Raw genomic sequence first — 18,445 nt, forward strand, 5'->3', positions numbered from 1 at the left:
AGGTTCATCCTTACAACATTAACACACAATTAAAGACTGTCAACCAAGCTTTCATTTAGAGCAACCAATTTGTCATGTAACAACATTGAGAAACACTTGTTACCAATTAAATATCTTCTATCTACTATCGCCTAAAACCTGGGCATAATCATTTCAAAGTTTTAAACCAAGTTTTGCCTACTTTGCACATTAAATTGGACTAATGTGTCTTGTACACAAATTACCTCAAGAAACGGAACCTCTTATGATTAAAAAAAGACATTCATAAAACAGTTTCTCAGTAACTACATTATATTGTATTTTGTTGTTGTGATACAATCATTTGTTCCTTTTTGTAGTTGAGATAAAAGATAAGACATTAAACATGTAAAGGAAGCAAAGTGTTGTTTAAATACAAATAATGTAACTTCTACTTCTGTTAAATCATGTCTTGTCTTGGCATTCATTCACAATATAAAACAGAGGAATGCAGAATAAATAATACGCAACAATTTAATTATTTATTTCAATGCAAAAAAAAACAATGAAAAAGAAAATCAAACTGAAGAATGTTCTGTCTGCATCTTCCAGCAGCAACCGACAGTTTTTCTGAACCAACTGTAGAAGCGCTTGCCTCTTCTCTTATTTTTTACCTCACCCTGGCTGATTGTCAAGTCAGCCTGCGAACAGGTCCATCGTGGGGGATAGAAGAACCAGAATCACAGCAGGGTGTAGTTCTCTGCTGAGCTCCACATCCTCACAGTCCGTCTCTGGTGTCTGCTGGTTCAATCTGGCTGATTGTGAACCCAACCTGGATTACGCTGATGGCAAGAGGTCCATCTGCAGGGGTCACAGGAGGAGGAGGAGCTTCAGCAACAGGAGATTCTGCTTTTAGGCTGAGCATAGAGAAAGCATCCTCTGTTTCATCAAAGCCAGAGTTGGCACAAGAGTCAGGAGCTAGGTGTCAGTCAGTGAATCAATCCAGTGGCTGAGACAAGACAGCAGAGTCTGGTTTTCTGGTGATCTTTTCACCCATATTTTTCACTATTCAGGTCTGCTGTCCCCTACACCCCCTCCCCCTGCATCGTGCATTTATGTCAGAATGGGATCTGCTGTATCTTTTCACTACTGGGTCAAAACAAAGGCCCAGACTTGCCAGAATTGGTGTTCAATATACTTGAAGAAATAGTGGTACACAACAAAATATGAGGATGAGATATATTTCTCCGTTTGTGTATACTTAATTATGGCATAACAATTCAACAAAGGATCATTTAGCATTTATTAGTTATAAAAGCTTTCAAACTTTGTTTCAGTAATCAAATAATTTATCTAAAAAAGTGCTTTGTTATGAAAAATAAAATGGCACTGAAAATGTCTTCATCAGTAATGCATACAGACTTATTTTGACCAGAGGATTTACATGTAAAGCTGTTCTCTAAATGAGAACTGTTTAAAAGATAAATCAACTACTTTGTCCACTTGGCGGCAGCAACACACATTTAACATAGAGTATTATACCTTAGTTACAAAGACTTGCCTATTTTGCCAACAACAATAGTATTAAAATAAATGTGGGGTTTTTTGTCCTGACAAATATAAAGTCCATTCACTCTCATTTGAGCTCTTTTTGGTCCCCACCAAGTTCTGAAGAAATGATCTTGCCATTTGCTGCTAAACTACATGCTGGGAAGTACAGATTTGACTGTATTATGTAAAATAGGCTTTAAGGCAATTTAAACAAGAGATAGGAGTAAGGTAACTTGGCTGAATTATTAGATAAAGTACATTATATCATAAATATGGTTATGATTTGTTAAAAACACTGCAAAAAGTTAATTTTGAAATACCATTGCCAATTTGAGGGTAAAAAACAAGAACTATTACAGAGTTGAGAATGTTTGAAGTAAAGTAAACATATATATTTATATGATATTGTAGCATTAATGAAAATATATGAAATAGTGGTTTTCCAGCATAATGGACAGCCATTCCTGTCATGTTAGTGTCACCGTATTTTTTGTCCAAAAATATGTTTTATTCAGTTATGTATGTATATGAATCATGTTTTTTAACTCAAAATACATGTGTCAATATCACCAAAATGCATTCAGCTGCTGTAAGTGAAGATATAATTGTATTGTCTAAATACTCAGCATGAACTGTGGAACGGTCAAAATAGATTTTTAACATGCAATACACACATTTAGTTGCACATTTCCGATTGCCACCATAAATAATATTGTATAAAAGTTACATTTTTCTTTATATGAGTATGTCGTTTATTGTTTTGCTTTTTGTTCAAGTCTTGGCCACCAGATGGCAGCATAATACAGGCCTAAGAACAAGGCAAACCAAAACCGTAATACAATGCTGTCCTTTATACAATTGTAACCATTAAACAGCCCTGTACACACAGGGGATGTTATATCAGTTAGGTATGCACGGTGTGTAGCGCACATCCTTTATTAATTTGTTCACGTATAGAAACATACTTTATGCTTTTATACGATACTTAATTCATTGTATATGGGACAATTATTCCACTCATGTTTGTCTGTTTTTTTCTGTCCCTACAGTTTGATGGAATTTGGCCATGAACACAACCACAACATTTAATGTAGGTGATTAAATCACTTTTTTATTTTTGGTCTAGCTCGTTATCCGCACTATATCTTTTGTTTTGAATATTCCACAGGGTGCAGTCTCTTAACACTGGGGTTTCCTTTTGCAGTCAAAAGCTTAAGCTAAAGCTACCGGTACCATAACTTTGCTCTGTTAATTTTGACTGTTTTTTCAAACTAAAATGGTCCCGACGTCCTCTACAGTGGACATACTGTAACATTTAAAAATTAAATTAAATTAAAAAAGTCTAAATTGCAAGATGTTTTTTTTAACCCTAAATAGGTAGGAAATCACAAAAAAAAGGAAATTGGAAGACACTTTGTTTCCTCGGGTCCCAGGAGGATACAATACATATGACTAAAGGATAACTTAAAACGTTCTCTCTAGAGTTATCTCATCTATGCTAACATGTTTTTGTGTACAGAGCATTTAACCAGGTCACGTAGCTGACTGGTAAACATCTTAAATCACTAAATTGAATAATTGATCTGCCTTCTGCTTAGAGATTCAATTTGACAAAGACAACAGCGAGTCTGGTGTGACTTTTGGAACCAAAACAAGGCTCACTCTACAGGACTTTTTGGCATGTTAATAGCTGAAAAAACCTCAAGCATGATTACTTGAAGGCAAATAAACGAAACTGCATGTTTGTGCACCAATTTTAACCTTTATCGTAACATTGTTGTTTACCGTTTACCTGAGATCAGATGGGGAAATGGAGAGTGTGAGAGCAGTTTCTCACCAGGCTGTCCTTTCGTGACACCGAGGGTGAAAACCTGACTGACACCTTAAACCTCCCGAGGGGATTTGTGGGACTGTGAGTGGAATGAAGGATTAGGGTTTTAGCAGCACATGTAAACGGCGGGTCTGTGGGTCAGTGGGTCAGTATATCAGTGAGTCAGTAGGCTTTTATTTTTCCCAGATTAGGTTAAGCACTCTGCTTTTCTTCAGTGGGGCCAATGCAAGTTCTTCCTGGTGTCAAAGAGTAAGTTTCCAACAGTCTTTGGACATTGATGAAAAGACATTCAAAATAGATTAAAAAGTGTACATTTGTTAAGTGACTATTCAAGACAATGATATTGAACATTCATATTTAGAGGATATTTCACAGGGATCTGCAACTGTTGAATTACTCATCCTCTACAAAATAGATATAAGTATATTGTGTGAAAAATAATAGCCTGTCAGTCTTGGTCTTTTGGAGCATAACAAATCAATTTAATTTGGCATTGCAAGATCCACAGATATTTTCAAGCACATTAAGACCAGCTTCCTTCATCCTCATTGCAAAAAAAGGAAATGTATACACGTCTTAGGGTTTTAAAACAGGCAGATAGTCTTGGTTTTATTTATCCAAGTTTTAGTTTTAAATTATAGTTTTAGTGCTCATCCATCTTGTGCTCCTCTAATACAATGGAGGTAAATGGAAATGTTTTTGTGTCACTGGACACATTAGCATATTAGTTTGAAAAGTGAGCACTGTGGAGAGTGTTCCTTACTTTTTGATTCTGCTTAGTTCCCAGTGAAAACCTGTGGGACTATCTTTGTGGTAGAAAGTGGATAAATGGAAATGGAGGATTTGAATGCTCTTTATATCATCACACATACATCGCACAGCACACATAATGAAATGTAGACTCTGCATTTAACCCATCCTAGTATTAGGAGCTGCTATACACACATTACTGTATATTTACTTGATCCATTTGAGGACTTGAATCACCCTCCGGTTCCCAAGCCAATTCCTTACGGACAAAGCAGAACTGCAGCTCCTCCCAAAATGCTAACATCAACTGGGAAAAGTAATCTTGTAGTCTTAGGTCACTTGTTATCTTAAAGTGTTGAGCGCAATTCAAGAACTACAAATAGTCAAAGTTAGAAACTATCTGGTGAAACTTTTAGAAACTTAAGTGCAAGATATGCTTTTCATTCATTTGAGATGAGTTTCCCATCACTTGTTTTGTGGTAAAAACAAATGGTTTTACCATGGTAGTCAAGTATTACCATTATTTTGTTCAGCACTAATTATTTTCAGTCAGAAAAGTGAGGATGTGATTTCACATTAGAGTTCACCATCACCCCAGAAGGGTGTGCTGAATACCTGGACTGCTTTAGATCAAACCTGGAGGCCTGCATAACGTTTTCAACCAGTAAAAAATGCATTAAGAGAGCTTTACCTGGCATCATACTGAAACATCGCACATAGGGATACTTACATTATCCTTAGGCTAATTATGTCCTTGAAAAAAGTATGTTTCCTTTACTTCTTTTTGGAAAGATTATTTTGTAGTGTGTGTAAGAAGATGTAATGTTTGATTAGTGTGTCTGTGGTAGGTTCATACCTTTGTGAATTGAATGAATGACTCTCACTTTATATTCACAGTGACGTGGAGCTTACAATGCTGAATAGAAAGTTGTGAACCTATAACAATATGTGTAGGTATGTTGCAGTTGTGTGTTTCCTCTCAATTAAAACAATCGTAACACAACACACATACATTTCACGTTTCCTTTGAAGTCATGAACTATTATGCAAGTGCATCGTTTTAAGCAACTAAGAGAAGACAGCAAGGTTTTTTGAGTTCGAATGGAGATACAGTTCAGAGAGATCAGTAGGTATAATGTAGATTGGGTTCACCTGTAATTTGTTGTAATGTTTGCTTAAAAAAAATCCTGCATCAGCCTTGTATGCCTTTGTGGAAGAGGTGCTCTGGACTGCTTTCCACAATCAAACATGTTATGAGAGTGGCTGAGGACAAGGTAATGTATAGGTGGATGTTAATGGGTGACAAAATATTGTGATTGATATGTCATGATTGAATCCATCTACCAGTAATGCACAACGACAGTCCTCAAAGTATATTTGTTATTTTATTCTTGTCATAAGTATTGTTATTCATTACTATAAGAGGACAAACCACAATGGACCAAATATTTTAACATGCTATTGGTGAGTTATTATTGATGTTTAAGTATTTGGTCGAATATAGTTACTCTTATCATAATAAATAATGCATTTGACCAATGGTGAAATAACTCAACCACTAGTGGCTTAGACATTAAAATGTATTTTGTAATATGTATTAGTACAACTTATTTGTTCTGATTATAGTCCAATGTTGATGGTGTAACGACAGCATCGCTGTTGGCTGTCGCAGGGGCGTTGGCAAATGTTGGCAGTAAAGGCCATTATGTCTAGACTGTTTTTATCAAGTTAAAGTCAAGGATTTTAGCAATTGATCTTTCGAGCATTAACTTTGAGATGGTTTTGAAAAAATGGGACATTGGCTAAGGTAAAATAAAAATCATAGTTCACCATATAATGATGTAAGCTTGCCAAAATCAGAAATATCTTTATTGTTTCTTTGATAACTTGATTGTTTATTTCTATATTAATGTTTGAGCTTTGAAAAATGACAGCATGCAAAGAGACTTTGACAACTGTTGACACACCAAACACAGACAGTCCATAAAGCCACTTCCACTATTTGTACGAGCAAACATGCCTTTGACACACAGACAGTGCCAATGTGATGACAGTGCATGCAACTTGTTTCAAATGTTGGGTAAAATTGGAAGTCTGCAAAGAATAACACTGACTTAGCTTTTTAGTAGTGGTTAAATGTATACTCATACTTCTTTAAAAAAATGCTTTGTAAAAAGTGTATAAAAACATATAGAAACTGTGAAACTGAAAATGGTTTATTTTCTCTGCTGGTCAGTTTAAATTGTATCCATTTTCATATTTACCCTTTTTCTTTGTGTTCTAGGGTTGTTGTAATTCTAGCAAAAGAGAATAGAAGATAAAGAAAATCGAAATAACCAGGTAAATTTTAAATATTCATTTATTTATTAACAATATACTTTGCTATAATCATATCATGTCAGCACATTGCGACACACATTTTGCATTGAAGTAATATTACAACTCATACATTATGCTCAAAATATAGCATTATATAAAAATAAAGACAATAATTACACATTTCAATTGACACAAAATTCTAATCCTGACTCCATTTCCACCAGTTACAGTATACAGAAACTCTATATATGTGCTCTGCAAAAACATGCAATACAACGCATTTAAACTCAATTAGAGCTTGAGAAAATAAGATGATTGACATATGCTTTCTGAAGGCGCAGTATCAATAGTTTTCCGTTAGACTTATAAGTAGTAGAACCCTCTAGCAGAATTTGCTCTTAAAATACAGTAGGGTGATAAAGTGCTTTATAAGTTATGTTATGATGGTGCCTCAATGTTACATTGAGTCATGGGATAGAGGGTGCTTGCAAGATAAAATAATACACAATAATACAATTGGTTTACAAGATAATAATACAAGAGAAGCTTTTAGAGGCAACAGATACCTGAAACAAGTTTGTGGGCTATTTGGACATAAATGTTATGAAAAATATTGTGAGGCAAAAAGCCCAAGTATGTTTGCCATCAAAATAACATTTGTGCAATGCCAGTACAATCCACAAAAACTACAGAAAACATCTTTGGCTTTTCCAACACTCGGTGTAAACATAGGCAAGAAGTAAGGCCTGTGACTCAGGAATTTACTATAAATATATTATTATATCTTTGTAGTCCATTTACGATACATTATTGTAAATAATACATTCTTGAATTGACACAACTTTTTGAAAATGTAAAATGTTCCCCATGTGTGTTCCTCCATGTCCGTGTTGCATTGTGAGGCAAAAGTGCTCATTAACTTTAAGCTAAGTTATTTTAGTGTAGATGCTGGCATTTTTCAAAGTATATATCTTACTTAATATTCTTTAGGATTGGACATAGTACTTTTTACACTCACTTATAAATTGTAGGACTATAAATGTGTACTATTGGGTAACAAAGAAGTTGTTTAAAAAAAGAAAAAATAATACCAGATTGCTCCTAATTTACATCATCCAAGAAAACTTTAGACTTTGAGATATTAATGCCAACATGCAACCCCACATGCTCTGTGACCTGCCTCGCAGACCTTCACATTACCTGACACTGAGGCAATAGCTAAATGTTTGCTCACGCTGCTGAGAAATGACCTTAGGTTCATATGCTGTCAGAGATAAAGTTACCCAACTGATTATCCGACTTGTGTAAATAATACAGTGGAGATGCTGATCAAACAAATTTCAACCTACGTGCATCATTGGCTGTGCTCAGACAGAACTTGGGGCTAATTGAACATGGTCAAAGCGTGACAAGTTCAAACACTCACCATAACTTCACAGTACAATTAAAATCTTCTTTGGGTGTAATTCAAAAGAAAAACCCAAAATAAAATACAAAAAAGTTTGACATAAAAAGACAGCATTAGTCAGTAATAATACTCACTAATACTGGATTATCTTTGTGCCTTGACACAAGTTGAAGGCATACTATAAATTAAGGTTATTTTAAAAGCCTCTCTTTAACAGGTCAGTTCTACACCAAATGTTTTTGGACTGAATTCCACTGAAATCCAGCAGCAATTGTAAAATACAAAATAAATAATCTAAATATGACGAAAATGAAAAAGAAAATGCATCTTTAAAATGAACTACAGTGAGGGCATTACATTAATCTCTTAGTGTTTCATATGACCTCCATAAGCAGTGTCTTAAGCGGGACTAATAGCCACTTTACAGCTCTATATTTGGTTTACGATAATATCACAAATATTATTTTGTCTATTGTATGTCTTTTAACGTTTCTTAGTTTATTAACTTTATTTTATAGTGCCTCGGTTTAAAAAAAATGGTCTTCATTGAGACTCAGTGTATAATTTTATTTAGGTTTTAGGCACATTTTCTCTCAAACCCTTCTCTCAAAATCTAATGAGTGACAAACTGTGTGATAAAACAGAAAGATCTCATGGTCTTTATGCCAACTATTAAAAGACAATTGTTTATGTATGTGTAAACTGCTAAATGATGTGTTTTTTTATTATTTATATATTATTTCCACACACTTGTGTGTTTTATTTGGGAAGAAAAGAGTACAAGTAACAGCGTATTTAGAGTTATTTGTTGTCCCAAATAAGATTTACTCCTCCTCTGTTATTATGTATTATCATTCTGTTTGTCTAATTATCCCGTATTAAAAAAGTATTTGTTAACTATAACATATCTTTACAAATCCTTTATGTACATCCACAGGAATCCACTATCATATCAGGGACGTCCGTTTGGACAATGATGTGCTGGGAGTTGAAGTACACCATGGAGAGTGGCCGTCGCTCAGTAGGAACACAACATGAAGATACATCTGCGTTAATGCCATTGACTTTCAGCTGGCTGAAGACAGTGGCATGGAATGAGGATGCTATGCCCGGGGATCCAGCCAGATGCTGGAGGCACTGACCCATGCAGTAGTTCATATGGTAGCCCTCAGGTGCAATGATCCAGTCATTCCACTGGATATCTTTAAAATTGATGTAGAATTCTCTCTTACAGCACACGCTTACATCTTCACCACAACGTACCGAGCGCTTCCTGAGAGAGTGTTTGGAGTGGTCTTCTCGGAGACGCAGCTGGGCAGCCAGGAAGGGCTGGTTGAGGGTGTCGGTAGAGCCATCCAGGGAGCAAAGGTTCTTCCCATCCTCATCGCAGTTTACCTCCAAACGCAGCTTGTGCCGGGCCCCTTCCAGAAAGGCCTGCAAGGTGCGGGTGATGGGGAAGGTGTGCCAGCTACTCACCTTCACCTCCAGCATCTTTTCCATCACCAGGGTGCGGTTAGCTCCTGGCACCCCAGCTTCTGCAGAGAGAAAAACCTGAGCAGAGAGGCGGGAGTCTCTATAGCGGTCCTCAGAGGAGCGGACATAGATCCACAGAGAAGACTGGATCACCTGGATATTTTGGCCTTGCTCCTGTAGAAACTGGAAGGCAAGGCTGAGGCTAGCTGCATCCCCACTCTCTGTCTCATCTATGGATCAATGACATTTTCAGGACAAAGACTGTGATTATTCTGGAAATGCTAGAGACACCTGTTGCACAAGCAATTGGGAAATTAATTTAAAGAAATGCTTATAAAATAAAGCTGCAGGTTTAGGTCAAAATATAGGTCTCCCTCCACCCATTTCATGCATTTATCGTATCACTTTGTTATGGTTGACTCTTAAAATGGTGATGACAGGTAAAGAAGCTGTTACAGTGTTTGAAGGAGTACAACAACCCTAGAGGCTCAAGGAATCCCTGACCTAATTTGTGTTAATGTTAAGCACTGACATGCGTGAAGAGCCCACACCATGCACACATGTGGTGTTTTAGTGCCATAAGGAAAACATATTTAAAGTGTAAAATGAGAATACCAAACTTACTTAGATCTGCAAAGCTCACAATTTCATAGCTTTGATCTTTGGGTAAACTGTTTTCTGGTTCCAAAGTACCATCCTGTCGGACGCGCCCAGAGTGCAGTTTGCGCAGCGCGGTGAGGAGCGCTGCCCGGGGAACCGTCTGAGTGATGTTTGGTCTTTCTTTCAGGTGCAGCTTGTCTAAAAGTTGCTGCTTGACGATTTCTATCATATGCCTTTCTTCTGCGGTTCTTTCCATAGCGGGCACGCCACAGGACGCACAGCCCGGTGATCCACTGACCCAGAGAACTTGCAACAGGAAAAAAGTGAATAAAAAAGAAGGCGTCATCTCCGACTCCAAAGTAAACAAATGCATGCCTGTGTGCAGCGTTAAAAATGAAATATTTTTTCTGAGATTTTGGAAGTCTCAAGTTTCTCAAATGTTTCAGAAGCCCTGTTTAAAAGCTGGAGAACACCGTGAAGAGAGGAGTTGAGGAAAAGGAATGATGTTTGGCCCACCCAATGGTGAAGATATCTGGGGTAATCCACGAAAACTGGTGACACGTTGGAGGGACGCACCAATGAGCGCATTTGGGCACCGATGCTGGCAAAGCATCTGTGTGCCCTGCTCTCACGCAATACCTAGAAGAGATGACAAACGGTATCAATACGACTTCTGCCAATGACACACCTGGTAAATGACCCACTCGCTGCTTTGCATTAACTATTTCGACTGTTTAAAAGTGACTTGATTCATGTTGATAACCTGGATCGTTACCTGCATGCGTTTATAACATGGTAGTCGCCGTTCCCTGCATGCGTTTATAACAGGACAGCTCGTCGCCTGATAGCCAGGGGCTACTGTGCAGGATATACTATAGCAACTTGCCACCAGCCTCGCCGACCAAAGTTGAGATTCAGTTCCCTTTAACCCAGTTACAGAATACACGAGCCACACAGCCATCAAACAATTGTAGTTCAAAACGTGCACATGTGCTGGAGGCTGTGAGGCGGGTGACATCACGTTGCGTCATGTTGGCATATTAGTGTGTGTGTGTGTGTGTGTGTGTGTGTGTGTGTGTGTGTGTGTGTGTGTGTGTGTGTGTGTGTGTGTGTGTGTGTGTCAGAGATGAGCGATTAAGAATAATGACTGTCTCTGTCATGAAGTTGCCTACACAAGTCGTCTTTTTGAGACCACAGCATTTTCTGCATGGGCTTAAAATATTATCCATGTTGCCATAACGTTTTTCTGTGAATCTGTTTAAAGGACATGGCTCCTCCTCATATGACATAGATCTACAGCACACATATTGACCCCAATGTATACCTATATTAATATACATAAAGCCATAACGTGCGTTAATTATCTAAGGGAGCCCAACTGCTATGCAACCAGAAGTAAAAATAATGACTTCTGAAATGCTTTAAAACCTACAAAACATTATATGTTGATTTAACAATTTCTGTAAAATAAAAATAAAATAAAACACATTTACTCAGGACTTTTCATACATTTATGCTTTAGGGTTAAATATGAGGTTGAGCGAAGGTCTTAAAATGGCTTGGAAGAACTTGCCTGCCGACATGTGGGGAACTTTTGTATTGGTGCCTTTGAATACCTGTGTAAAAATTAAAGGTGTATAGACAAAGTAGTACTTTACTCAACACCTACTTTTTTTATGAACTCAATATGAATGTGAATTGTACACTTTAATTACAATTTAGAGTAGCCTATAGGTTTATCTATCTATATATTGTAGGTCCATTCATTATGCAGGATTCATGATATTATTTAACTATGTTTTCATAAAATGATTAAGGTTTAAAATTCATGATGCCTTTTAACCTTTATTGCTTTCCAAAATAAGTATTTTCAAAACAGAAGAAGAAGCACCTTAATGATATCAGAGTCAACTCGCTTTTATTTGCCAAGTGACTCATTCCAATACAAATAAAAAGTAGCCTACTACATTATGACAGATAATGTACTACACATTCAAAATGGTGCATTAAAACTCAACAATGATTGGGACGAGTGGATATTGTAAGGTCAGACCAAACTTTATTCATTTCAAAGGACATTCTTGTGCCAGAATTGCTAAAAAATGAGAACAACGTACGAATAATTGTTTTTACAATAGAGTAATACAAGTACAAAAGTGTATGAGAGGGTAATTCTAACAAAAGATGCATTCAGAAGATAGACAGATGTTCAGTAGTTTATTTATATTTAGTGTGCACAAACGGTATAAACAACTTTACTGTACCCTGAACGTCTCCCTGCGAATGTGAAGTACGCCGCTGACGTAAACTGTCGGTGAGGGAAAAAAGTGACGCTGACACACATACATACAAGCCTGAGCCGAGAAGGGGGAATAGCGTTTTGTTTCTTTTTTCTTTAATTTGTATCCTTTTATTCTTTGGCGTTGTGTTGTTACTTCGCTGTATTCCTGCAACGACTATCAACTGCCTCGCTCCTCAGCTCGTGCTCTCTATAGTTAACGTTCATGCCGCTCTCCCCTCACGCGGCGCTATTTTGACAGTCGGGGTCGCAGCTAGCAGCTCCATTATTTTAGCATTGGTAAGTCATTCGGAAAGCTAGCTTACCATTCCAGCTAGCACCTCCTATGTTAAGACCTGACAGTGCTGCTAGTACAGGTTTACAACAAGGTACGCCTTCCTGTAAACATATGCTTCTTTGTTGGCTAACTAGTTGTATTATACAGGCACAGTTTTGTTAACGTAGGGTTGCTAGCGTACACTGAAAATAAAAGGCTAGCTAGTGGGCTAACATTAGCTAGGTTTGCTAGGTGCTGTAGGTGGCTAATTATACTCGCCGGAGGAAGCAAGCTAATACCGTGAGCTAGCTATTGTTAGCGTGTGGGCAAGCTAATATTTTCAGTCAATTGCACAGCCACGGCTCTGACCATACTGCCATCTGTTTTCTACAGACACTACTTGAAGGATTCTCCACTCGGTACATAGCCTACGGACAGGAAAGCGGTGAGTTTAACCTTTTAAGATGACATGAGATAACTTATATTCGATTATCAGTGATTTTGGGTCAGATATATAACGTGACGTTAAGCACCATCTTTAAAGTCCTCGATCTCCATGCCTGACACGAGATGGCTATGTTAACATTTTATCCTTCTAATCTTAGCTGGGAGACGTGACTGAAACTCGGTGCAGGACTGCGTAACTAGGAATAAAGTGATTAGCGAATTAGCTGGTCTAATCAGAATGAATTTGGAAATTGTTTGTAGCTGTTCGTGGCAATCACGCTGAAAGCCCACCTTAGCTGGTGACAACAAGGTGTTATTTGCTTATTGCCATATCCGTGCTGGTATACTGCATGTTTGTGTCTACTGGTGTTCAGAAACGACAGCAAATAAGGTGCAGATGTAACAACAAATCAGCTGGAAGTAAGAACGCCCCTAGCTTATACTAATAATTGTATGTTTGTGGTGTATGAGGGTCAACTGAAGTGAGCTGATATTTAATTCTGGGCTCTGTTGATTGCATTAAACATTGCATACTTCCGTTGTCATCCTCAAAACTAAAGTAATATTTATCGTCCAAGGTCTGGCTCCGTGAGGCATTTTCTTTTTTTGACTCGGTGTGATAAAACGCACACAATTAAGGAGGATTCAACTAGGAATTAGGGTTTTGTAGAGAAAAAGACTTGACTAATGGCCATTGGTCTTTTGTGTCTTGGCTTTAGCGCAACATGTTGATACTCAAGCTGGAAATGGATGGCAAGACTGTTGTGTCGAACTAGGTGGGATCACACCACAGACTTTCAGAGCTGTGATTACAACATCTGCTCTGGGAAAACAGCATGTGTGTCGGAAAAAATAAATATTCATTACAATAGGTCATTCGTGTGATGCAGCCAATTGAAAAGTGGCAGGCAAGGACTACAATAGATGCATTTACTTTGTAGACTCATCCAAGTAAGTATTACAGGTTAAGAGGTTCACCTACTGAGCAATGTCAGTACTTCTATGGTAAAGCATTGGTATACACACAGTGCTACGTTTTGTACCAGATATGACCTCATTATAGCTTTTTTCTCTTCACCTTTTACTTTGGCAACCTTTCCTTTCTAACTAATACTGAGTAAAATCGCAGGTGAAAGGGTAGTATCATTAAGAAAAGGCTTATCCGTTGTAAGAACTGATGGAGGTGAGTCATTGAATCAACAGTCTGCTGTTGCTAAGGCCAGTAATAAGAAAGATGGCGTATCCTGCCTCCCTGTCAACATGTGTGTGTCCCCCCCCCCCCCCCCCCCCCCATACCAATAAATTGTAAAAACGGATGTTTTGGATGCACTAGGGTAATACTTGAATATGACATTTTATTTGCTTAGTAGTGTGCTTATTGATTTTTTGTTTGTTTGCAGGATACATAACTATTAACCGATCATTATTTATTCATACATCAGTTGAACATGTCAGTTCATGTGTTGCATGCAACCTACTTGCAACACATTACTTTTACTGTATCCACTTCCTACGATCAAATATGTATACAAGCCAAGATGGATGGTGTAAAAGCAATTTTAATGCTGTTTTCTACGGAGTGGTGTAATTTGAAATAGGCAGCTATCATCCCATAAGCAATGATCTGTACTGTTATTTGTCAGCGAGGTATCCATATCTTCTTCTGTCTCTGAATTTCTGTTTGCAGCAGCATAAGCAGAAGAGAGGCTTTTTCTAGAGAGATTTGAAGAGCTATTTATAGATCTCTGCCAGAGCACCAAGCGTGGTGCTGTTGCTGCTGCTCCTATGTCTCTCTTCTCTTAACCACTCCTGCTTCTGTTTCTCTGTCCCTCTCCATCTTTATTCGTCTCCTCTTTTCCTGTTTTCTTGGTTTTCATAGCTCCCATTCTCTTTATGTCTTCCTATGTCAGTCACTGTATCTCAATCCTCTGTTTCCATATTCTTTCTTCTTTTTCTGCTTCGATGTAAATTATTGATCCGAGCAGAAGGGAGGCGACTGGTTGCATGGCCGTAAGCCTATCCACAGACTGTGTATATCTGCCTGATTGTCTTCAATGTAATTGGCTCAAAACTGGAGGGTTTTCATATACTAGTTCAAAAGGTAAACAAACTGAAATCACATGTTGAAATGTACAGTTGAATTTAGTGTTTGAAGGAGTGTCTGTTTTTTCTTTTATTAGAACAGCTTTGAAAAAAACAAACAAAGGTTTTAGAAAGATAATCAACTACTTCATACAAGAGTCCCTTCATTTGATTAGGAGCACACTAGGCCTTGTGTAACCTATTCTAAATGAAAAGTCAATATGAAACTGGTTGTATTTAGTGAAGCCCTGTTTGCTTTGTAAATAATAACCATTTGTATAGTCATTAATTATAACGTTACATCAGTCATGTGTTGCGTGTAGAGACTGCAACATCTTGTGATTGTGTTCAAGAACGGTTTATCTCCGGTATCTTTGGCAACTGATCCTTGCTCTGCTCCTCCCCTTTTTCCTTCCTGCTTTATAAGCCCTTTGCTGTCCTACCTTGCTGTCCTCTGAAAGAGGCTACCTGGCTGCCCAAATGCCGAAGAAGCTTCTGAACTTGGTTTGAGGAATTAGCTGGCATTAGTGCATACCATCCTCTTTATCCTAGTCATGTGGTCAAACCTGCTGGGATTGCAGAGTCATTGGTTGGTTTCTCGTCCTAACTTGGCTAGGTTAGATAGTAGGGATGGGAACGATTAATCGAATATTCGAAATTATTCAGGTATTCAAATATGAGAACATGATTTATGAATATTTTTATTGTAATTTTTTTTTTTTTTGGGAGGGGTGCTAAGTTGATTACATATTATCAAATTGAATAATTCAATGTATACGACAGTGCCATAGCTAAATGTGTTAGGTCTAAAGGTGTGTCTTGCTCCGGGTCCCTCACAGCGGGCTGATCTCTCTCTCTCGCGTCCGGTTATACTTCACTCGCGTTTATGTCCAAAGCCATCAGATCTAGCTAGTTCTAGCTAATGATATGGCTGCTGCCCCTCCCTACACGCAGATCACGCAGACTCAAACCTCATCTTATGCCCAAATTCCAGCTGAGAGGGTCTTCTCTACAGCTGGCCTGATTGTGAATCGTCTCCGCACCCGCCTCTCCCCTGAGTAGACATGCTCATATTCTTAAACAAGAATGAGTATTGAATAGCTGCATTCTGTGCATAGGCCCTGTTACAGGTTGTTGATCTCTGTTGTAATAGGGTTACGTTACCCTAACCCGTTATGTTGTTCGTGTATGATCCCTCTTTCATTTAAAAACCAAGTTATGTTTTAAGCATGAAAGCTGTAGGCCTATAGCTGTCAACTGTTCAAATTGTGATCACCAGTTCAATACATTTGACAAATTCGACTTGGTTTCTATACTTATTTGGACATGTATTTATTTATTTTTTGTAAAAATAAATCCCAATTTTTTTTTTTTTATAGGATATGTACATTTCGGTTAATCGGTTAACCGTTTTTTTTGAGGGTCGAATATTCGAATATACATTTGCTTTCAAATTCCCATCCCTATTAGATAGAAGGCCAGTTGTGAGCTACACATTAGTCCACGTTGTAACTGCTAAATGTATACACTTTAAAAGGCAAATATACTGTTTATTCTAAAACAGAATATAGGCTTACTGTATCAGCCTGGACAGGCTTTTAAACACCAACAACTTTATACTCATGCTGACGAAGAACATTGCCTTGCTAAATGGCAATAGTCTAATTTTTAAGATTTGCTTCTTTATAATATAAGTGGCAGACATATTCTTGGCAAACGAACAGCATCATAGGAACTTTACAACTACTCGTTGTACTTGTTTTTTGCCTCAATTGTACTGGTTTTGGCTAGAGCAGTGTAGTGTCCTTGGAAATCAAGAAGGAAATATTGTCATGCTCCAGAATTATCTAATATTAGTATAAGGTTCCAGCACTAGCACACAACAACAATGTGTATTCGAACTTTAATGCAAGAGCTGAAAGTAATTGCATAATGTGCCCATCCGTCTTTACTTTTATAAACTATGAAAAGGATTATTCTACCAGGCAGATAATACCACAGATATTATAGATTGAAAACAATTAATATAATACAGTTTAAGTGAGGAAAGAATGAGATGATACACAGTAAATCCACAAAATCCAGTAATGAAAGCCCTGGGTGTTGACCGGGCACCCAATAACTCAAACAACTTGGGTTGAATGCAAAAATCCAGTTGTAATTGTGGAAGAACTGGACCTTTTCCTGTCACCATCCCTGAACACAGGGTTGCTAATTAGAAGTGTTGACCTATTGTACCTCTGATTATGCACATATCAACCTGTGCATTGCATCTGATGAAGTTGTACAAAATTATCTTTATTTTGTATATAGGTTAAAACTTTTCACAGAGCAGTTGTCTAGAATCATTGAGTGTGAAAAAGTATTGAAATAGTAAAGTCATTTTTATTGTTGTGTGTTGAAGAGATAGTAGAAAAAGATAGACAAAGCTGTTTTGTTGCAGTTTGTTATCTTCCTGTCTTCATGTACACCAGATCATTCCTATGTGTAACCAATGGTGTGTTTACCTTGCAAGCCAAATATGTTCTTCATTATCTTACCGTTTATTAGTTATCCTGAATGTAGCAACAATTGTACAACTATTGTTTTAACTTTTAAACATCAGTCTGGTCACTAGTACTGGAATATAATTCAGGACTGTAACACCACCTTAATTGGCACTATTTATATTTTAAACGAACCTTGTTGCATCCTGTCAATTTAAAGAACTCATCCATCTAGGAGACGGACATACCTGGAGTTGTCTACCTTACCATGAGTTCCCTGCCGGTTTCCTTTGATGCTGAACTTTTGACTGCCTCTTCCACTGCGTCTTTCAGCTGCTGTTTCGCAGTAGGGGAGCTGCAGGGAAAAGATGCAAATATGTCCTCTTGTGGGATTAAGGTTTTCCGAGTTAATGAGGTGGTTTCATTATTTCCCCCCACAATTTATTTCCTTCAAAACTCCGCTTTTTTATTATTTATTTTGGAAAGTTGCAGCAATGCTCTGTTTCACCAGCAGCTGTCAGTACTTTGAGCTCATTCAGTTAGTCTGCACACAGGCTACAGCTTCATGTATTTCAAAGAAATTAAGATTACTGAATGGTGACTAGAGTGTGCCTGGATTGAACCTTCTGCCTCCCTGCGGAGGTATGCCTATATTATTTTTAATTTTGTTAAAGTAGCAAACCTAAAATATTAGTTGTAAAAGAATAAACGTATATACTGTAACCTCTCGTATATTTTCCTGTCATATCAAGTGACCTACTGGGTTCGCCAAGCAACCCTTTCCACAGCTGGACTTCTTGCTAGCTCCCGTTTGGCTGTCATTGCAATTATATTGTTACAAAGAGGCAGAGAGCAAAGAAGATATGTAAGAGCGAGAGAGGGAATCCACACGAAAGGGAGGGTTGGAGGAGAAGGGAGCGGTGCAAACTGTGCGCATGATAGCATACGAGCAGTAGGGAGAGAGGGAGGCAGCCAGCAAGGCTTT

General features: G+C 37.8%; 2 protein-coding genes across 2 annotated transcripts in view; one reads left to right on the forward strand and one right to left on the reverse strand.

Annotated features, from left to right (window-relative positions):
* Positions 1 to 6,439: 6,439 nt before the first annotated feature.
* On the reverse strand, positions 6,440 to 10,368 carry LOC117489412 (inhibin beta B chain). The gene is made up of 2 exons (XM_034138652.1): positions 9,915 to 10,368; positions 6,440 to 9,520 (listed from the first exon to the last, which is right to left on the reverse strand). Exons 1-2 carry the CDS (start codon positions 10,261 to 10,263, stop codon positions 8,739 to 8,741), a joined length of 1,131 nt encoding a protein of 376 aa, XP_033994543.1. The 5' UTR covers positions 10,264 to 10,368; the 3' UTR covers positions 6,440 to 8,738.
* A 1,823-nt stretch (positions 10,369 to 12,191) lies between these two features.
* LOC117489543 (R3H domain-containing protein 2) overlaps positions 12,192 to 18,445 on the forward strand; it is a 52,552-nt gene continuing 46,298 nt past the window's right edge. The window contains 2 exon segments of the mRNA XM_034138904.1: positions 12,192 to 12,468; positions 12,839 to 12,890. The gene's annotated coding sequence lies outside the window, so the exon portion shown is untranslated.

The sequence above is a fragment of the Trematomus bernacchii genome, unplaced genomic scaffold (genome assembly GCF_902827165.1).
Source record: "Trematomus bernacchii unplaced genomic scaffold, fTreBer1.1, whole genome shotgun sequence".
In the NCBI taxonomy this organism is placed as follows: Eukaryota; Metazoa; Chordata; class Actinopteri; order Perciformes; family Nototheniidae; genus Trematomus; species Trematomus bernacchii.